At 38.9% G+C, this 22,607-nt stretch overlaps 3 protein-coding genes across 3 annotated transcripts; all 3 read right to left on the bottom strand.

Moving 5' to 3' along the window:
* Positions 1 to 2,188: 2,188 nt before the first annotated feature.
* On the bottom strand, positions 2,189 to 12,441 carry si:ch211-161h7.4 (titin homolog). Its single transcript, XM_061064827.1, has 18 exons — positions 12,217 to 12,441; positions 10,184 to 10,227; positions 9,761 to 9,831; positions 9,524 to 9,669; positions 9,264 to 9,324; positions 8,907 to 9,120; positions 8,667 to 8,759; positions 8,399 to 8,473; positions 7,915 to 8,094; positions 7,196 to 7,807; positions 6,077 to 6,681; positions 5,373 to 5,876; positions 4,474 to 5,062; positions 4,309 to 4,379; positions 3,525 to 3,665; positions 2,851 to 3,011; positions 2,667 to 2,757; positions 2,189 to 2,524 (listed from the first exon to the last, which is right to left on the bottom strand). The coding sequence occupies exons 1-18, from the start codon at positions 12,238 to 12,240 to the stop codon at positions 2,442 to 2,444; spliced, it is 3,765 nt and encodes a 1,254-aa protein (XP_060920810.1). The 5' UTR covers positions 12,241 to 12,441; the 3' UTR covers positions 2,189 to 2,441.
* A 1,019-nt stretch (positions 12,442 to 13,460) lies between these two features.
* LOC132994474 (uncharacterized) lies at positions 13,461 to 17,213 on the bottom strand. The gene is made up of 8 exons (XM_061064842.1): positions 17,115 to 17,213; positions 16,575 to 16,683; positions 16,301 to 16,445; positions 15,958 to 16,071; positions 14,834 to 14,978; positions 14,539 to 14,687; positions 14,302 to 14,441; positions 13,461 to 14,053 (listed from the first exon to the last, which is right to left on the bottom strand). The coding sequence occupies exons 2-8, from the start codon at positions 16,672 to 16,674 to the stop codon at positions 13,902 to 13,904; spliced, it is 945 nt and encodes a 314-aa protein (XP_060920825.1). The 5' UTR covers positions 16,675 to 16,683; positions 17,115 to 17,213; the 3' UTR covers positions 13,461 to 13,901.
* A 1,027-nt stretch (positions 17,214 to 18,240) lies between these two features.
* Positions 18,241 to 20,943, bottom strand: si:ch211-161h7.5 (uncharacterized). Its single transcript, XM_061064843.1, has 8 exons — positions 20,865 to 20,943; positions 20,620 to 20,733; positions 20,347 to 20,491; positions 20,126 to 20,239; positions 19,231 to 19,375; positions 18,957 to 19,105; positions 18,726 to 18,865; positions 18,241 to 18,607 (listed from the first exon to the last, which is right to left on the bottom strand). Exons 2-8 carry the CDS (start codon positions 20,717 to 20,719, stop codon positions 18,456 to 18,458), a joined length of 945 nt encoding a protein of 314 aa, XP_060920826.1. The 5' UTR covers positions 20,720 to 20,733; positions 20,865 to 20,943; the 3' UTR covers positions 18,241 to 18,455.
* Between the last annotated feature and the right edge of the window lie 1,664 nt (positions 20,944 to 22,607).

The raw sequence follows: 22,607 nt of genomic DNA, 5'->3' as shown, positions 1-22,607 counted from the left end.
AGGTGGTGAAAGAACAGACTTTAGAGAGAGGTTTCACCCAATCTGCTTTATTTTTTCAACTTCACAGGTGACCTCACTCTTAGATCATGTATGCGCAAACTGGGGCTTTTTATTTAACAACTTATCTGAAACGTTCTCCTCATGTCGCCTGCAACAGAGGAGAGAGACACACACACACACACACACACACACGGCTGCTGTAGCTGATGGCATTTTGCTTTCAGGTTGTGTGTGTGTCTGTACCACATTTGTAAACATCGTATCAGAGGGAAACCCGAGGGGAATATCTTCAAAGCCCAAGCATCCACTTGGACGTGAGTATGAACTGATCAGATATTTAGTGGACAAGGTCTGTGCTGTAAAGGATTGTGGTGCAACCTTTCCAATGTCATGCTTCTTATGCCACTGTTTTGTTAGTGGTGTTACGCGTTCTTCCAATAATTTCAATATTATGTATACAAACACTGATTTACGATAGCCCAAAGCAGACGTGAATCCATACATTTCATTCAATCTATTTCTCCATGATAGAACCCGTCTTGGGTTGTCTTTCATTTGAGAAGCATGTGTTGGTGTGATAAAGGGATCACACCAACACATGCTTTGTAATCAAGAAAACGAATCAGTAGGCCTAAGGTCACTGTGAAAGGCCCTGCTGCCTCGTTCATTAGGTTGATTAAGCCTATCTGTTTGTTTTTCCCAACTCTGGGGATAAATTAAACAACCAGAAACAACCCGTTATCATGGGAACGCAGATAAACAAAATGTATGGATGCATGTACCGCTGAGGGCTTATACCGTTATTAACTGCATCTCCACTGGTTTTCAGAGACATGCAACCACAAGGAGTTCATTCTGTTCAACACCGTTGCTGCGTTTTGCATTGAAGGCTTTACGACTGCGCCACTGATGAAGTACTCTAACAACCTTGTGGCACTCTGGATACACTGGATGACGGTGATTGTATAAAATCGAGTTAAATCAAAATGTCTTCAATACTGTCCCTGTAAAACCTTGGTGCCTACATTACCCACAATGCAGTGTGCGAAAAGACAGTTGTTTTTGAGATTCAGGTTTGCCTGTTGAAGGCAAGTTTGTTTTTTTTCAAGCAGGAAGCAGAAACAAGACAAATGTTTTTGTTTTTTTTAACTCCATCCACAGATTTTGTTTTTTCGCAAACTTCAGACGGTCATCAGATTTCACTCAGCTCCCACTGAAACAACTTCTTCATATTTAGTCTTACTTCTCAACACCTGTACTCACACTGAAGATAAGATAAGATCAGTGGAGTTAAAACAGGAGACGAGGTAGATAAGTTTTATACAGTGATAGAGCTGGTAGGATATAACCAGCACATCTGACTGAGTTATTTTCTTAAGATGGTCCTGTAGTGCAGCCAAACACTGGTGAGTGTTGAAATCCTTTGTTTTGCAGGGATCAATGATATCTTTGTTTTACACTCTATCAGGCACAGATATCGATTTCAATGTCTTTAAATCAAAAACATTGATGTGGTTTTGAGGCACCAAAGGACAAAGCAAACAGAATCCTCACTTTGCCCTTCACTGTGTTCCTCGGCGTCATGACATCTCTGAAGGAATCCCATTTATTTGTCACAGCTTAAGCTAATAGTTTCTTTGCAGATGAAAATGTGTCCCATAAAACTTGTTGATCTTGTTAGATATAACTTAAACCTCTGTATGCTGTGTAAATATTCCTTTGAAGCAGAAGTTGATTGATCTACACATATGATCAGTAGATGTAAGACTAACTTGAATACGGCAACTAAAACTTTGAAATGTGCCGCTTCTGTAAGCTGTCAAAGATCTACTTGTATGAACAAACCTCATCCATCACTGAGTCCATGTCCTGTGAGCTCATGTCGACATCTCTGCTTGTTGATCTGTGTTGCACTTTCATGCTCATAAATATTTGAACGATGTTGCAAATCTCATTTGAGGTTTAGACCTCACACCTTAAAGAACATTTCTTCAACTTAATCATCAACAACGCACTTGATTGTGGTTTGTAAAATCTGAAGAGAATTAACCGCAGGTCGGACAATAATTAGTATTCTGACCACCTACACTCTGTAATACATTCATATTAAACCAAAGCTGTACACTGCCCCTCAAAGGCTGGAAACAACAAACACAGCATCAGAAGAAAAGGACAAATCAAACTCAAGTCATAAAAAGCACAACATTTTATTAAGACATTTTCTTTTGGTTTTCTCAGAAAATATATAATTGAAATCAAAAGATATCGGTCAAGTAAGTTATTAAAAACAAAGATCTATTTACAGCTCATGTGCTCGTACAGAAACGGGTCAATTTAAATTATGTCATACATATCCAGTCTTTTTTTTTTTTACATATTCTGAAGTTTGATGATTTTAAGAAGTATGAGGCTGGTGATTGAGCCCCATTAAGGTTCCAACTTTAGTCCAAACTTTCTGTTAATACCCTGGTGAAGTACAGAACTGCAGGCTGCCTACTGACGTTTTCAATGCAGTAAGCATGACCTGTGTGAACAGAGCAGGAACAGCAGTCAATAAAAGACACCTCTGTATAATAATACATATCAAATGTAGTTAAAACTATCACTAAAAGATCTCTTAAACATTTGAATTTTTCTATAAATATGCATGTAGATATTAGTCTTACCACATGGCACCATGAAGGACTGTCCTGGATTGAAGCGTGACTCGCTGCCGTCAATGGCTACGCTCACAGAGCTGGTTAATAAGTGAAAAACCTTTGAAAAGACAGTGAGAGAAAAATGAGAAACAGAACAACGCGATTAGAAGAAAAAAAACATCACATGAGAATTTTGAAGAGGTTTACTGACTGATGTGGCGCTGTGATCCACCCACAGAGGCTTCTTCATGTAGGAGCCCAGCAGGATTTTCCCACTACAGATGTTTCCAGAGTTCAGGTCCACCATGAAGCCGATCGCTCGGCCCTGATAGAAGTACCAGTCGAAATGCTCCGGACTGACTTCAGGACCTTCTGAGAGGATTTAAAAAAAAAAATGTCTTTAATGACAGGTCACCACGTATATTACTTACCCATTAATAAGAATCATGTGACCATTATTCAGTTTGATTCCAAATGTTGTCTATAATCAAAATGAAAGCAAAGCTAATTAAGCTGTCTCAAAGAATGATGCATCATGGGTAAATAAGTTGTACTATTAAAACTTTCTTTTTATATATGTTTTTTTTGCATATTAGCTCATTTATATTCATTTTTCCCCTCATTGTCCTACTTACTGATTGATTATATTTTAATAGTGAGTTCATCAGAATTTTAATTGAGAAAGTCTTTGAATGATAGTTCAGTCACAGAGAATCTCTGAAAGAGGTTTAAAAACCTTCATACGGTAACATTCAACCTGCTCAGCTCCAGAAGAGATTAAAATGACCAAATCATGTATATTTGGGTTAAAAGATCTTTCTTTAAGTTCACTGGACAAACATACTTTCATGATAAACGTAAACATTGGACATTATATTTCCTTACTATCGATAGAGGTGGACCAGAGACACTTAAACCACTCTGCCAGGTTGGCCTTATCCTTCGGCTGCAAGATGAGCGGTTTGAGAGGAGGGGCGCACAGATCGGATGCAGAGAGGGCAGAAAGGACGCTGGGTGACGGCCGAGCTTGAAGAAAGTAAAGATAAAAAGCGACACTTCATTACTAGGATCAATCAGAAAAAGTTGCTCTTTCATATGAAGCAGAAACACATTGAAGGATCTAATAATAATGTTTGCTATTCAGGTGTAGCTGTTTAACTATGTGACAGGAGCTCGGTGTCCAGGCAGAGCTGCTGCATTTTTAATCCCACACAGCAGATGAGGGGGCTCAGTGTAAATATTGCATCATGGGCTGACCGATGTCAAATTTGCCTTTTTCATTTCATTTACTCAGACTGAGCTCACATTGGCAATTCTCTCATGTTTACTTACAATTAACCATGATGTAGGCTTCTGCTGTGTCCAGTGGAGAGTAACAGCACGCTTGTTTTAGAATTAAGCCTTTTTTTAACCATGTAATTGCCAATTTAAAATCAAATTGTAGGAGCACTACATGTGCTGTCATAATATCATGGATACTTAGTTCTAATGTTTTTTGAAAGTGAGGAAAAGCCAGTGTGAAAACCTGAAAAAATGGTGAGCGGGTGTGCTAACATTATATTAAAGGGTTGAAAAGACAAAAACGTGTCAGAAATTGGAAATGGAAACATTAAAACTCCAATTGTTAAAGAAGCAGACATAAATCTACAGAGGCTTGTTTACAACATACTCATGGTGTCATGCTCCTCGTACTCTTGCAGCTCAAACATGGAGGGCGGTCCACTTCTGAAGGGGATTGAACTGCCAAAAAAAGAAAGAAAGAGAAATCAAAACTGAAATAGGCAAATCGGAGGAAAATGTTAGCGGTGGCAAATATTCAGGCGTGTTTCCTTACATGTCCTCTGAATGACCCTTGTCATCCTGTGGGGTGTCGTGGTATGGAGGGCTGACCTCGACATTAACCTCATTGAGAATACCTTTGTCACTTTTATCTGGGACTGAAAGGTCAGTAGCTCTGACTTTACGCGTGTTTTTCTGAACTGCTCCTCTGCTGCTCTCCACAGTCGAGGTCTCTGCAGCTGAAGTGAAAATGTCTTCAAACGTGGCCAGAGAGCGTTTGACAGTCTTGAGAGCTGACAGTGGCTTCCCCTTCAGAGGAGGAACAGCAGCTCCCTCTGGTGGCTTTGATGAGACTGCAACATTACCATTTTTAGGAGCCCCCAGTTTGGAGCCCCTGCTCTGTTTGCTCTCCTTTTTTCTTTCCTTCTTCGGTTTGGGCTCCTGCTGCGGCTTTGACGAGATGTTCTCCGCTTCCTCCGTCGGGCCGTCGACGGCCCACCAGTTACCCGGACGTTTCCTCCTCCGTTTATCTGATTCTGCTGTCCTAAGCTGCTCCCTCGGCCTTCTGGGAGTAGTAGGCGCTGGGGTGACGTACTGTTTTTCAGTAGAGACGTGATGATACACTCTATGAAATACCTCCTCCCCTGTAAAAAAAATAATAATAATTAAAAACACATCTTAATCAGATCCAAGGATTATTGTTTGTTTTTAAGCAAAGATAACTCATGTATAATATTAACAGTAGAGACTTGATGATACACTCTAGGATTGTCACAAGTCTTAATAAAGAAGCCTCAGGAGCATTTTCCAGGCAGAACAAGAACTTCTATTTGTCCAGCTGTACTTTTAACTGAGACATGTTTTCAAATGCAGGAATTGTATTTTTCATGTAATCTTTCAATAGTTTTAGTGGTGCCTTTTCTTCAGATGGGTATCTGAGTCCATCGATCTTACCTGTGCTGAGGCTGTGGCCTCTGTGTGAAAGGTCCAAAGGACTAGACCCTTCATCCAAGTTCTGGTCCTCGACTTCACCCTGCTGCTCCTGCTCTTCTATCGGCTCTGCTTCTTCCTTTCCTCTTTCCTCTGTTGCTCTTTTTTTGCCTGGTGTGTCCCCCTCTTTCTTTTTGATTTTGCTCCGTCCTTTGTTTTTATCCTGACAGGACGACGTTGCACACTCTGTCTGATTCCTCTTCTTTAGAGCCTTTTCTTTCTTAGCCTTTACCGGTGAACGTGTTGCTGCGATGGGCTCCTTGTTGTTCTGCTTTGACTGCTTCTTCACCGTAGGCCAGTGGTCTGCAGCTTCTGTTTCTTCTGGGGAGCTTAGCCACCACCGTCTGGTCTGCTTCCTTTTCCTTTTCCCAATAATGTGGTCGTCTTCGGGTGGAGTTCCGTCAGACACGGGCGGCGTTTGTATCTGTTCATCTTCTCCGTCTGAGAAATCCTTTGAGGTTTCTCTTTCTGTTGGAACAAATAACATCAAATTATGTGACGATGTGCAAGATTCATATAACGTTCAACACTGATCTTGAATTAAAAAAACAAAATGAACACTTCATGTTCCCTGAGAGTCGTATTTAAAGAAACACTGATGTTTATACAAATGTGGTCAAATCATTGTGAGATAATGGAAAGGGATTTTTAAAGCAGATGTTCCTCACCTGATGCAGAGTCCTGGTCTTCTAGATCTTCGTGCTCCTTACTTGGTTCCTTCGCAGTCTCAGTGTACACCGCCTCCTTTCTTCCATCAGACCCCTGCATCACTTTCCTGCCCCCCTTTGACGACTTAGCCCTGCCTGTCTTGTCTTGGGTTGGCTCTCCTCCCTCTCTCTCCCTCTCAGCCGTGTCTTCAGGCTGCTCCTCTGCTTTGTCACTCTCTTTAGGTGGAAGCTTCTTGAGTCGTTGTTTCTTCTTGTTTGGTTTCTCTTGTTGATCCTCCGGGCTGGTTGATTCAGTCGTGTCAGTTCTCTGCTTGGCTGACTCGTTCTTCTTCTCTTTCACTTTCATCTTCTTCATTTCCTGACTGACAGTCTGGTGTCCCACTTTTCTGTTTTTCTGATTAGACTCCTGTTGTCCTTGTGTCCCCTTGTCTTTTGAGCTGTCTTTGTCGGTGCTGGACGTTCTGTTCGGTCTCTGTTTCTTACTGGTGGCACTTTTTGTTGGAATGGAAATCCAAAGAGGGGTTTCATCCTCCAGAATCAGGAAATCCTCCTCTGGCTCAGGAGGAGGAGTGGATACTTTTACAGGTGACAGAGACTTTCTGGAACTAAACATCAAAAAGATTGTTCATCATTTGAACTTTTTATGTTGAAGTTATTTTGAACCTAAACAACAAATAATTAAAGGTAAGGTTGGTAATTTCTGAAAACCAGCATGAGTTTGAAAGTAGCATTCCCTCAGTGCTCCGTCTGCACCCAGCCCCTCTCCTCTGTGCTCCCTCAAAAGCCACGCCCCTCACTTAAACGCACAAGCGCCATCGGTCAGGAAGCGGACCTCAGCTCATGCTTTGAGTGCATGCAAGAGGTAGAGAACGAGCACAGAGACAGGGAGGCGTGATTGGTTCATCAGATTGGTACCTCGTGGCCGACATTGGTCAAAGTTTTTACAGGCTTACAACTGCTACAGATGACGGATTTTCTTCATTCCTTTTTCAGAGCACATTAATTATTAATGTCTGTCAGGACCTAAAGAAAATTTCGACCAAAATCTTAAAAAGTGTATCTGGAGAAAATGACCAACCCTGCCTTTAATATAAAGGTGTACTCATATTGCTCACTCACCATGCAGGTTTGGAAAGTCCAGCTTCTCTAAGCTTCAGTAGGAAAGCAGACATGTCTTTTCTGACACGAGTGGAAACCTCGACTGGCGGCTGATTGTTAAGTCTTTTCGGGGTTGGCTCTCCTCCCTCTCTCTCCCTCTCGGCCGTGTCTTCAGGCTGCTCCTCTGCTTTGTCACTCTCTTTAGGTGGAAGCTTCTTGAGCCATTGTTTCTTCTTGTTTGGTTTTTCTTGTTCCAATAATTCAACCACAGGAAGATCCTCCGGGCTGGTTGATTCAGTCGTGTCAGTTCTCTGCTTGGCTGACTCGTTCTTCTTCTCTTTCACTTTCATCTTCTTAATTTCCTGACTGACAGCCTGGTGTCCCACTTTTCTGTTTGCCTGATTAGACTCCTGTTGTTCTTGTGTCCTCTCTGGCGGGCTCTCCTCCGTCCCCTTGTCTTTTGAGCTGTCTTTGTCGGTGCTGGACGTTCTGCTCGGTCTCTGTTTCTCACCGGTGGCACTTTTTGTTGGAATGGAAATCCAAAGAGGGGTTTCCTCCTCCAGAATCAGGAAATCCTCCTCTGGCTCAGGAGGAGGAGTGGATACTTTTACAGGCGACAGAGACTTTCTGGAACTAAACATCAAAAAGATTGTTCATCATTTGAACTTTTTATGTTGAAGTTATTTTTAACCCAACGAACAAATAATGTTTATTAAGGTGTACTCGTATTGCTCACTCACCATGCAGGTTTGGAAAGTCCAGCTTCTTTAAGCTTCTGTATGAAAGTCGTCATGTTTTTTCTGACACAAGTTGAAACCTCGACTGAAGGCTGATTGTGAACACTTTCTGACTTTTTGTTTGGAGCTGCCAGTTTAGGATCCTGTCTCACGTTAGACACAGACGCTTCGGTCTTTTCTTGCCTAGAATTAATCAGAAAGAGGAAAAAGAAACTATGAGGACAATGTGATTTGAACGCTTCTCAATTCATTTATTTCACTTAAATACAAAGTCTCTTACGACGTTAACAATTCTAACACAGTACAATCTTTCTAGACAAAACTCAAACTTAACTGAAGCTTAACATTCAGACAAGAATGATGTGAACATAAAGTTCATCAGAATCGAGACGTCACTATCGGTTCCACATTTTAAGTATTTTGATTTAAAGAGAGATCTGACGTGAACGCTTTTCTAACTTAACATTAAAATGTAATCACTTCTTACCTTTCTGGTTTACCTTCTGAAACATCTGTTTGAGTTTTACTGGATGAGTTTCCTTTGACAGGATGACCCTCTTTTCTGCCGGGGGGGGTAAAGAAACATATGTACATAAATTTAATCTGAAAAGGGAAACACTCAAGAGTATGTATCAAATTAATGTCAGGCTTCAAACACTAAATGGTTCCGCTACACTGAAATAGTTGCTTTTGTTTGAGTGTTTGGATGCTCGTATCAAATAACCATCTCATTAAGAATGAGAACATCCCCTTACCCCAGACCTTCCAACTCTTTTTTGTGGCAGGACATCTTTGGTTTGCTTAAAGCAACCCTATTCGGAGGAGACTCCAGACCAAAGTCATCACTCCTACAGAAAATCATAATAAAAAAACATGTTATACAGAAATCAGTTCATAAACACAAGCTCTGAATGTCTAAAAAGACTAAAGTTATCTTAGTACGAAAACATCTAAACTAAACCTTTTTACATTCAAAGACATTTATTTTTACGAACTCTTTTGTGATGTGCTCCTCGCGTTGCGGTTTCTGGCTGTATAGATGCTCCGCCTCCGCCTCCTCTTCTTCGTCATCTTCACAGGCAAAGAGAATCGGGGACACAACTCTGTCTTTTTCCTCGTCCAATTCTGCTACACGTTCCACAGCCATGTTTTCTTCAATAGGACTGGATGTCTTCACTGGCCCATGCATTTTAAATTGGAAGTTCAAATCTGCAACAGGGACATGCGACGCTCTTTAACAAGATAAACTATAATACATAACATAAGAAGGTGCAAACAGACAGTACATCTCATATGAGGCAGCATAGAATGGCAAAGTACTTCTTCAAAAAATACAGATTTGAGTCTCTTACCGATGTCTAGATTAGGACTGGGCGACCTTGTTGCAGGATGCAGAATGTCTCCTTTAGGACCCTGTAGGTTACACAACAAACATTTTTAATAGAAGACTCATCAGTTCTTTCCCAAGTGAGGATATAAGATCAGCTCAAACAAAACTAATCTCTGCTACACAATAAACCATTCAATATTTGGCTGCCAGAATAAATGTATTGCCTTTAATAAGGTAGGACTACTTATTTGTAATATCAGCTGAAGTCTGACTGTACATTACCATATGGCTTCCAGGAGGTTTTTCCAGTATTTGTCCTTCCTGTGGGACTGTTGACACCTCTTTCTCACTCTGGTTAGTCTCATTATCTGAGGTCTGGCGCAGAGGAGACGGCGGGACTATGTCAACATCATCAATTGAGGATGAATCTAAGAAGGAAAAAGTAAACAAAGATCACAAAAATAAGTAAAAAAGCAGAGAAATCTGACCGAAAACAAATTATGACAAAAGCAAACTCACCCAGGTCATCAAATATTTTATCGATGGCTCCCAAAGTGGGAGTCAGTGTTCTTGTCCACTTTATAGATGGACTGAAAAGACAAAGGTGAGGTGATAATGATATTGGAAGGTATAAAACATTATAATCCGCCCTTACAACTTTATGACAAACAATACCATTAAGTCTGCAAAGGAGGATTAGGCCCACTAGAATTGAGTTTAATACATTAGTCTTCTTACACAGTTGAATGAAATGTGACACACGATGGAGCTTATCTCGGCATAAAAGCAAATATTTGTGTTATTTAAGAATTATTAAAGTATGTTTTACATGAAACAACTTCAGATATATCCACATTTAATTTCTGTAGTTTCTTTGCTAACTCAACAGACACATGATTAACACTTAAGACACAAGAATTAAAGTACAATTTTCATAAATACCTGTTTGAGTTAGTAAGGTAGCAGAGCTTCCTCTTTGGTCTCTTCTGTGAACACAGTTAAATCTACTGTAATTCTGTTGCTTTGCAAAAAGGGTTAGTATCAGAAAACAACAACACCTGAATAGTTTACCTGGCGATGAAGCAAAATAACGGTACGCTAGTAGAGGCTAAAATATACAAAACATGGTAAGGATTTCAGAAACACCCTCAATTCTACGCATTACACTTCCAAACTTCCAAAAATGAAAACAGGTATATCACAGTCCTCTACAGAGCCATGGTCAGGTGAACTATTTGCCAGTGCGTATTACTCCTCAAGAAAGTAAAAAAGCTGTTTAAAACTGTGCTAAAACACTATCTTCAAGAAGGAAACCAGACATAATCAAACATCAACTCTGTTAGTGGAGCAGAAAGTTGAGTATGATATAAAGTGCATTTAGATGAAAGCTAAATATTCCAAGGTGTGAAGGTTGTTTTTTTTTACTAACATTATATTATTATACTGTATTATTATTTAGCATCAATATATATATACTGTATATTCTATATATTTTATTATATTAGTATTATATTAATATATAATTATATAATAATTATTAATATTATATAACATTTCATTATATTACACTATATTATAATACATTATATTATATAACTGCACTCTGCATTACTGTGGTACAACACTGCCTCTCTTCTCTGCTGTTTTTACATTACTTGCTGCTATTTATCATACCAAGTCACTTTAATCATCACTTGTCACTTTATCTTGTAATTCTCTGCAAATACTGTCTCAATTCCCCGCATAGTTAACTTCATCATTCATTTTGTACTTGTATATACCCCCTGTTTTTATTTTTATTTATCTCATCTATTCTGTTTAATGTGTATTTTGTATTTTTGAGCTTTCTTGTCTGTGCTGCTGTAACGCCCGAATTTCCCCTCTGAGGATCAATAAAGTACTATCCTATCCTATTTTTGTTCTTTGAATACATTTCTAAAAACAGGACGGCTAGAGAAAGCAATAAAGGGTCATTAGGGCGTATTCAAACTGTAAACCATCAGAGATTTATAGTGATCAGGTTAATCAATTTAATTGAGAATCAAGAGAAGCTTCACTGTGTCATGCCTGCAAATAAGGTGCTTTATAAAAATAGATTTACTGCAGGGAAGAATATGAATCAGTCCTGGGACCAAGTCTCTGAAATCCAATCATAATGCAACCTAACAACACATCGATCAATAAACTGCTTTTGTGTCCCTGCCGACATTTTATTTAGCTGTTTTCTTCCCTGAAGTGTCTGTGAGCGAAAACACTCAATCTTTCAAGACTATGGTGTATGTTAGGGGTGGGCAACTGGCGGCCCGGGGGCCACATGCGGCCCCCATCAACCCTCAACGTGGCCCCCAGGTCAATTTTTATATATCAATTAATTGGAAACATGAAGAACACGTGATGAAATCTGCCATGAAATCATGAAAACCAGAAATACGTCCATAATAAAATTTGATCACTGGTAGATGTTGAGATAAATTTGAGACATAATCGACTGTAATCGTTTTTGTTATCCTACAATTTGGCCCTCTGGCAGTGAGAATTGAATGAATGTGGCCCCTTGCTGTGACCAAAGTTGCCCCATCCCTGGAGTATGTGTACATGTGTGTATTCATGTAGATATGTGATTCTAGTCTGACATGAATTTGAAGTGAATGAATGTTTCTCTTCTGTACTTTGTTGATTCTATTGGAGAAGCTGTTGTTTTGTAACACTGTGTTGTATATAATGTGTATATTATGTGTGTTGGACCCCAGAAGACTAGTGATGATTCCGGTGCTAATGTGGATCCTAATAAACAAAGAAACAGCACAACAGACTCTTTTGATGTTTAAGTCCAAACTACGTTAAACATTACAGATTATCTCTTCATGGTTGAAAACTGACAAGCCCCCTTTACTCAATCGGTTTAGGCTAAAGATACAAATACATGTTGTTCGGCCGTCTTTCGACAGAATAACAGAATTAAGAGATTTACTTACCAGGGTTGGGTACTTCGTCTCCATTTATATCAGTCGGGAAACTGCTTTTTAAGCGTTACCTTAACGTTAGTTTGACGGTAACATAGCTACCGTTTCGTTTGATTACCTTTTCTCAATCGGCTTACTTGTTTTTTTCCCTCTATGAACATCAAGTAAGGAACTATATTATAATCGTAATTACGCTTCAAAGACTGCTCTTTCGCAAACGTTAGCGTTAGCAAAACAATGGCGCTGTTTACCATTTCTAAAATCCCGCGCACTTTCATGTACGCCCAGCGATTTAAACCCTCAGGTAGGTCTGGCAGGAAACAGTGTCGCATAGTGGCGGATGCGTACGTACATTTCATTATGCATTAATACTATCGCATACAACTGTAATATGAAAGCCGTTTAACAGAAACGCAAACAATCGGACTATTGGTGCTTGTTGTTCGTGGACATTGGATTTCAAGTGTCACAGGATTTGCTGCCTTAAAGATTTCACTCGGGGTTTCCACGATTGCGTGTTCTCATTCTTCTTTGTGTTTTTTTGAGCGGGTTGTAATCCCAAATTTAAAGGTGCATACCACCACCTACTGTACCGGAGTATTTCGAATGGATTCAATTCTACAATTCCGACCAGATTAATATAGAAATAAACTAATAAAAAGAAGAGATAGACAAAATAATTAAGTAAACAATAAAAATATTAAAAATATTAAAAAGTTTAATATATATATATATCTTTGACCTACCTAGGTCTATTATGTACAAATATATAGCCTATACATATATAGAAAATTTAAATAAATCAGTACTAAATAATTCCAGTAACCCCTCCAATTTCCAGTCTCATCCGGCCTCTCAAACCTTTTGTTGTAACCTTATTCTTACAGCAATGTTAGCACAGTGCGTTGATTTCATGTGTTTTCTTTTGTATTACAGTAAGCACTATACTTCTGAAGGAACTTTTATACCCCTGTTGTATTCTTCTTTTACACTTTATTTGCAGTGGACTAAGCTTAAGCTAGTGCTTATCCTGTTGCTGCCTACAGGTTTTTCATTGTTGAAGCTAAACACATTTATTTAAAGTAAAAGTAAGACATCAAATGGTATAGGCCTCTGGTTTATAGCTAAAAGTTACAGAGCGTACAGAGTAAGAGACATACATCTAAAACTGATAATACCATAATGCAGTTGAACTTGTTGTTGTTTTGTTGTACACATTATTTTTGCTGTTCCTTTGTATTCATGTTATTCAAGTGTACAACTATAACTTTATTTAAAATATGTCAAAGTGAGTACATTGCACTTAACATTGGAAAACAAATTGCCAATTGATAAAAAGCAACCATACAATGAACTATGGGAAGTGTTTACAACATACAGCCTATACTGTGAGGTGGATTATGACACTGTGGGGCCTCTATGCAGTGTTGTAATAGTTTCCTTATCAGCTCCTTATGATATGTGTTAGCAATAAATACATTACAAAAGAGACATACAAGGTTCATGGATCAGTCATCCAGAGTTGAAGTATTTACAAAATAATAATATGCTGAAGTGAACTTAAAATCATACTTTACAATCAGAAATTAATCATTAGTATTTGTCAAGATTTTCCAAATAGAACATGTAGGAGGTAATGGTGCAGTAACAGCTGTACACTGTTTTCTATCGTATCAGAGTGTTACGTCATGAAATGGTTAGCGGAATATCTTTTTCTGTTTCCCAGCCCTCTCCATGGGTTGCATGGCTTCAGGACTGGCGTCTTCGTACAGCGGCTGCTTGACGGTCCTCCAAATCACAAGAACTATCCGAAAGGCAAACAGCACACAGGCTAGAGCCAGCAGCACGACTGAAATGAGAAAAATCAACTATTAAAGAGAGGTTTGTCGTCACAAATATTAATGTAGTAAACAGGAGTTACATCTGAATAAGTTTACTCATACATGTGAGGCAAAACTGTCCTTTTTACTCATCACATCCTGTAATGTATCAGATAATCATAATGATGTTTTGGTTAAATGTTTTCAAGCTGATTGATGGTAGAGATTATAACTTATTTGGAACATAATATTGATATGGAGTTGTATTCAGTCCTACCGATGAAGATGCCATTGCGGCTTGGTGACTTAGCGTCATAGTTTTTGTCCAGGTTTCCACTCAGCGCCCAGATCACAACGGGGTAGATGACGAGGATGTAGCGCACGTGTTTATCCAGGACCAGGTTTTCCAAAACGAACCTGTGAAAAAACACAACACAGACACATCATTTCTAAATCTCACCGATGATTCTGTAAGTACCGTCAGTTACGTATTTTCCAAGGGCGGTGAACGCACCACACAAGCAGCACAACAGCCAACACAGAGTAGGAGATGGTGGCAGCGTCGGTTGGAGACATCCCAACATCATAAGTCAGCACTATGGTCAGATTGATCAGTGTTGCAATTGTTGTCCATGTTGTGTATATCATCACAGCATTCTGGACCTGCAAATAGAGATTCACATTGAGTTTCTGTACTTCAAACACTGTAAACCACATGGTACATGCTAGAAAATAGACACACTGTATATTAAAAGCATAGAATGTAATGTCAGTCAAGCATAAACTGTTCTGTGATTGGTCGTACTAACAATTATACGGTAGCACCACAGGTCTGCGTTGTGGTACTTCTTGAGCCAGGGTCCATAAACATGAAGTCCGTGGCAGATGAAGCAAGTCATGGAGTAGTTTGTGCAGATGACCAGGATGAGAAAAACCAATGCAGCAATCATGATCCTTTAGGGAGACAGAAACATGCAAAATAGCTATCATTGTCATACATTATTCCCTCTTTGACAATAGCTGCACTGTTTCTTATACGTCATGTAAATAGCCTATACAAGGGCTATTCAACTATATTGTTCAGGGGGCCACATTTTCAGAAAGCTAAGGACCCCGGGGGCCAGACAAGCAGGCCTACCACAGCAGTACAGTGCGCAAAAGCCTTTTTTATTCCGTCAACAACACAAGCTTTTGATAGGCTGCGAGCACAGGACCAAAGATGTTCTATTACACGGCAGTGCTCTGCTGTTTTTAACAACAAGTCATTCACAAGTTTTCCCCCTGTTTATAAATGTTTTTTGTTTGTTTTTTTAAATAGGAATGATCTGCGAGCCAGTCTGATGTGAACCCCGGGCCGCAGTTGGCTCCTGGGCCGCCAGTTGAATCGGCCTGGCATACATACATACATTTTAATTTGATTATTTCTATTCATTTTAAATAAATGTATTGAATTAATTATAAACATTTTTCAATTTCAAAGTTATATTGTGTATTAGAATACTTGGTGCATATTTTTTTTATGTATATGTAAAAAGTTAGGACACTTGTATTTTTATATGTGTCTCGGTTGATTGATCGGTTCAGGGAGGCATCCCGAGGCAGCGGCCTCTCTGGAGCACACCTGCACATACAGACACCAGCGAAGGTGTGGCAGGCATCATTGCCCAGCAGGTAGACCACCAACCTGTACCATGATCCTAAACTGTATCTGTTAACATATTCTTAAAATCAGGCATTATTTTTCATTTTGTCATTTTTCTAACCTTTTATTACAACCAATACTTTCTGTATCATATTTTACCACTCTATTGAACTACTGGTATTTACTTTAGTGGGGGATCCCTAAGCGATGGCTTGTGTCTTGTCTTGTCTTAGGTTATCTTGTCTTAAATGAACAGGGAGTGAGACATGAACAGATACAGGAGACTCTTACCCTCTGTCCCAAACAATCAGCCAGCCGATGTTGAAACACAGATTGATGCACCAGCTAATGAAGAAACCGTAAGGCAGCACTGGAGGGCTGCAGTAGACGTAGCCATAACCGTTCCTGCAAGAAGAAAGAACCACAGCCGATGTTCAGTCCGTCTCATTCTTTATAACACGTTCTAAGACCAGCTAGTTTTTGCGGACGATTACACAGGGTATGGGCCACATCTAGCACTTTAAAAAGGGATATCAGAGTCATCATTAACATTTGCATTTGTGTTTCCAAACAGGTTTGACCTTATAGGTTTTATTGATATTGTCATGTTTGGAATAAGCCTTTCTTTACTTACTTTCTGAAAAGTCCAATGACGATGTAGATAACCATGATCATCAGCCACACATAGATGATGCTCCAGATGTTGAAAGTCCATCCTGAAGGTGTGATCTGTGTGTCAAACACAGCAGACACATTGGCTGTAGTGGTTTCATAAGGACCTAGGGAGAAAAAGTCGCATAATAAGTCAGAATGGAGATGAATGTTAATGTCAAACTAATATTTGTGATTCCTCAACAACCTTAAAAAGTATGTTTACAATGGCACTAAAAAAAAAAAGTTTGACTTACCGATCCCAACTACAGAGAGCCCGTTGAACACCAAACTTATTGCAAAGCCGACAACAAACACCACTACAGCAGCAAGACGTCCGGGATCATGTTTTTCCATTGTAGTTTACTGTTTAAAAAAATTAAAATGAAGCAAAGATAGGTAAGATTTTGTGGTTCACACACGCATAGAGTAGGACATACAATAAGTACATTTCAACACCTTGAATGTTGATGACCTGCACTTGAACCTGACCTCCCTGAGGTAGTGATAACAATAATGTAAAAGGTACAAAGGCCGTTTACACATTTCTACATATACCTGTGTCATATATCACCAACTCTCTTGAAACCTTTCTTTGAATGTAGTCACCATTACAGCCTAAAAAGTGTCATTTTTAGTATTACTGATTTCCATTACTGACGAGACTGAGTAACCTCAGGGATGTTCATGTGCCACTACGGCACTCTGAGTGTCCTCCAGGGTTATAAAACGATTGCAGCAAATAAAATAAAAACTTCCCATATGATAAAGTACCAATAAAGTAAAACCACACATACCTCTCTCTGCAGACACCGGTGTGGGAAACCAGAGTAACTGTGAGCAGAACAGGGGACTGCCTACTTTATACAAAAGCCAGTTGTATAACAAAAAGGTTTTATGACCACTCCAAGCGTCACGTGCAAAGCTTATCTTGTAAACAGGTCTATATGGTGAAGTGAATCGTAAAAGAAACTATGACTGATTTCAAGGAATGAATGAAAGGCATCCATACAGGTCAACATTAGGTAAACGTAGTTTTATATTTTGAACAGGTATAAAAATCATTGCACAAGTAAAGGTTGTTTGAAACTATTGTATATGAAAGGCCTTAAATGTGGCCACTTGATGAATATATCTGAGCTTTGTAGCTAAACAAATATATAACAGATATATTTGTTATTCACAACAAACAAACAGTATGTGCTATTGCTGGTGTCTTTGTTTCTTTACGATGTTTGATTGTTGGTCAAGGTCCAGAACTAAACCTTAAGTTGAACCTAAAAGGGGGGGGGGGGGGGGGGGGGGACTCGGGCATATCCCTGACCACTGCATAGTGGGAGACTGTTTTAAAACACCACAACAGCTTTATCTAAATGTGTAAGATATACAACTCTTCGAACTAAAATTATACATAGGACTTACAGTACATCAAGCCAAACAGATTAAAGAAAATGGATAATTCCCCACATTTGTGCTGGCATGGCTGTGGTGTAGCAGGAACACTGGTCAGTGTATTGTGGCATTGAGGAGTTTTTGGAATGAGGTCATCTCAAGACTGTCTTTTATTCATATATTTTGTTTATGTATATTCATCTCATTGAGAAGTAATTGAGAACCCAACAAATGACCCAATTCAAAATTATGGAATATTTTGTTTTGGTCCATAAAATGTTTTACAATATCTCATACTATAATTTTTTTTTAAATTTTGCTGTGGCAACATGACAACATGTGGAAAAGTTTGAGGGGTGTTTATACTAATGCAATGCACATGTCTTAATTATAATAAATTTATATTAGGCTTTCTTTATCATGTCATTTACACCATGCATCACAAGTGACTCACCGAGGATGTGATTGTACTTGATTTGTTTTGTTGTTTTTTATGTGTTATCTTTCTTTGTGGAAATGATTCCACAAAAATGATTTCACAAAAAAAATACTTTTATTCAAAAAGTACAAAAAAGACAGCGACATGTTGGCATTATTCTTTTAAGGTGAAAATAAGATTGGACTTCTGCAACATCCTATCTTTTATCACATTTGTAGGTTCACCAAAGGAAAACGCATAAATATTTACAAAGCATTAGAAATACATCTCAAAGAAATAATATGTAAGAAATAACTGTTCAGCTTTTTTACTTAAAGATGTTTTTATGCCTATCAGCGATCTCCATCGGTGACATGTCATCTGGGTCGACGTCTTTATAAAATGGTTTTTTGATGTGCTTCCAGATCACCAAAACAAAGCGAGCAGCAAACAGGACACAGGCGATGGCCAACAGGGAAACTTCAGAGGAGACAAAATATCAAAAAGAAGAGTTAGTGTGCATCTGTCCTGTATTTAGGTACAACTTCCTGTTTGGTGATTGTGATGTAAATGGGATTGTTTCTTTGTAGTTTCTCACCAATGAATATGTTAGTGCGAGAAGGAAAAGCAGCCACATAGTTTTGGTCAAACACCCCCGTCAGAGCCCAGATCACAGACGGGTAAATGGAGAGAATATACCTCACATGTTTGTCCAGGACAGAGTTTTCCAGGATAAACCTGTAAGAGATCACACATACAGAAATAATCTTATTTTATGAACTTCTTTAAACAGATGTTGTACATTTGTTTCCCTCTAATATGCACGTACCACACCAACAGCAACACAGTCAAAACAGAGAGTGCAAGAACAGCTGCATCCGATTGGGACATGTTTGCACTATCCACCAACACAATGGTCAGGTTAACGTGGGAAGCAATGGTTGTCCATGTTGCATATATGGCAATGCCATTCTGGACCTGCATGACAGACAGCACAAATGGTTAAGATGATATTATACATGCAGAATGTCTTTAAAACGAGAAGGAGGATGGGGCGGCCGACGAGGTTGTAGGTGAACATAAATTTGAGCTGTGATACTGACCAACACACGATGGAGCCACAGGTCTACTCTGTGATATTTGCTGAGCCAGGCTCCGTAGCTTTGGAGGCCGTGGCATGAGAAGAGAATCATGGCGTAGTTACTCAGCGCAACGAGGATGAGGAGAACCAGAGCAGCAGGCATTATCCTTTAAAGAAAACAATTGTAATCGTGTGTATGTCCAGTCTGCAGAAAATATGATCCATTCAGTCTTAAACAGCCACTCCTATAAAATACAATTCAAGGTGCCGCTGTGGCTCAGTTGGTGGAGTCGGTCGTCTCCTAATTGAAAGGTCGAGGGTTCGAGCCCCAGCTCCTGGCAGCTGCATGTCCGATGTGTCCTTGGGCAAGCCGCTTCTGCTTATTTGTCGTTGGTGTATGAAGGTGTATGAATGAGATTAGTTTCTTTTGATGGTCACTTTACATAGAAACCTCTTTCATGGGTGTGAATGGGTAGGTGTGACCCTCAGTGTACAAACTTGTTTAGTAGTGAGACGTCTAGAAAAGCACCAAACAAGTTCAAGTCCATTTACCAATACAACACAATATACATCCCACTGCTCATTTTACCTACTTATTCTGGATCCCCAGTAAGTCTGATCCATTTTATATTTTTTATACACTTTACAATACTTTATCCCAAATTTGAAAAAACTATTACATCTCAGAGAAGACAGAAATGATGACACATCTCTGAACAGTCACACATTTATTTTAAAGTGTCTGTATTTCTAAAATAAACAGCATTCTCCAGATATTGATTGATTTGGTCACACAACATGTCCACTTAGATTCACACCAATCATTAGATTAGTTTGTCAGATTAAGCCAATACTATCAAAATAACTTCACACTAGTTGTAGTTGATTGAGATGGTAGAGAAATAGTTCTGTCTTACGTTCTGTCCCACAGGAACAACCATGTGATGTTGAAGGTGAGATTGCAGCACCAGGCCAGGAAAAATCCATGCGGCAAAACTGCAGGGCTGCAGTACACGTAGCCACAGGCGTTCCTAAAGAGAGATGGATAGTGGATGGTTAACCTCAGCAAACCAGTACCATCTAAAATAAGCATCATTTATGAGTTCACATTTTAATAGTAACAGAAAGAGTGACTCACTTTCTAAAGATGCCAGAGATGGCATAGGCCAACACCAAAGCCAGGAAGGTGTAGATGATCCCCCATATGACAAAGGTCCATCCTGATGGTGTGATCATGGTCACGAATTTGTCTGAAACATTAGCCGTTGGGTTCAAAAACGGAGCTGAGTGACAGAAATGGAAAAAAAAATCACATGGATGAAGTTAGCAACATTATAATAAAAGTTAACTTGATAAACTTGAAAGGTCACCAATCGGATAGTATTCCTACAGCTTAAAGTTCAGAACTAACTTTTTCCAGATGCTGCCAGACCAGTGAACACCATGGTGACGATGAAGAAAAGAAGTGCCAGCACAAGGGCAACCACAAGGCTAATTTTGTGTTTTGCCATTGTGGAAAAGTTACCTAAATAGTACAAAAGTATTGTAAAATATAAACCAATGTAAAATATTAGCAGGTTTGATCAGCAGTTTTTAACACATTTAATAATTGGCACCATTTTAAGCATGAATAAGGAAGCTTTTGACATGGCCTACCGTGTGTTGTGTGTGAAACAGGACAGGAGCAGTGAAAGAGTAAACCAGCACAGAGTCGAGGAGAGGCTTTTATTGCATCCAGTAGAACTGCTTGTGTAACACTGTTTTTATCACTCATCAGCACGTGTGCATATTTGTATGTCATCTTAGTGTGCAGACGTTTCCTATAGGTTATACTATAGGTTAATAATCATCTGCTTTATAAGTGGGTTGTTTAATTGTAAACATTCATAACAGATGGACTTTGCAGGCGCGTTTGGTAACACATCTTTATCGTCCGATCACATCAGTTTTTGTAACCGACAGATATGACCTTTGCTGTTTTCTTTTATGAAATAGTCTATTGCAACCTCAAATGACGTACCTGAGTTAAATAATGAAGGCTCACTTCTATTGATTTTATAATGGAAGAGTAAATTGTGTGATGAAAATACACACTTCTACAAAGAAAACAGAGGGAAATCTGTTTACCATCTGATGCTCACAAAGGCTCTATATTGTTATGCATAATGAAAAAGAACTTGGGTGTAATGATCAACCATCTGTTGTCCTGGAAAGACCACAGTGAATATATCTGCAAAAAGACAAAACAGGGATTTATTTCCTCCGCTGGTGGAGCTTGTTTTTGACTTCTGTGATTCTCAGTGTCCTGCAGCACTGTAACACTACATGGTACATGGGTCTGTCCATTACTTTAAAGTCTAAACTGTTCCACCAATTAAAAATCTGCTTAAAGATTGTAGGCCAACCACTTCAGAGACTCTATGAATCATCCTACTATAAAAGCATGTTAAGGCTTGCTAACAGCATTGTCTCCGACCCTAACCACACCCTGAACAGTGGATTTGAATGATTACCATCAAACCTGAGAACAGGTCCCATGTTTTACTAAGGTCAGACTGAAACACTCTTTTGTAGACCAGTCAATCCTAGAATTGAATATGAATCCCAGATCAAAGCGTGTCAAAGGCTTCTGAATATCTTTTGGGTTTGAATGTTGTGTCAATTGTCTGACCTGTGGAGTAGAGATGTAAACTAAGCTCCTGTTTCAATCCATGTTAAGTTTACAAAGAGCCATCAAGTGCCATTGGTTAATTATATAATGAACAAACCTGGTCGTCATGGTTGCCATATTACATTAAAGATCAACCGTTAATTCTGCATTTGCCTGACCAAAGTTGAATAGAATAGAATATAATATAATTACTTTATTGATCCCAAACTGGGAAATTGTGGCGTTACAGCAGCAGGTTATCCAAACACACAATATGAGTAAAAAAACACAATAATCTAAACATAATATAATATTAAATGCAAAGTAAATAAGTACTAAAAAAAATATCAAAAATAAGAATGTGAATATATACAACCAGGATTTAACTAAGCATTACTAGTCTTAAATAGGAAGATTAAATATGGAAGATTAAATGTAAATGTACAAAAACAGAGTTGTAAATGGTTGTAAATGAAATATGAAAGATTAAATGTAAATGTGCAAAAACAGAGTTGTAAATGGACAGTATTGACATAAGTTAAAGTGCATGAGTGCAGACATATTATAAGCAGAAACTATACAATATAACGGTGAGTAGACAGACAAATGAAGTGAACATGAGTGCAGGGATAATTTGTAAATTTAACATGTGCAGAACAGATTACAGTAAAGTGAGACAGATATTATCATGATGACAGTTCTCTGCTCGCATGAGGTGAGCTGTTGTACAGAGTTATGGCCTTCGGTAA

Source organism: Labrus mixtus, chromosome 19 (genome assembly GCF_963584025.1).
Source record: "Labrus mixtus chromosome 19, fLabMix1.1, whole genome shotgun sequence".
NCBI lineage: Eukaryota > Metazoa > Chordata > Actinopteri > Labriformes > Labridae > Labrus > Labrus mixtus.
The sequence above is the reverse complement of the archived record's forward strand: the minus strand, read 5'-3'. Positions and strand labels throughout refer to the sequence as shown.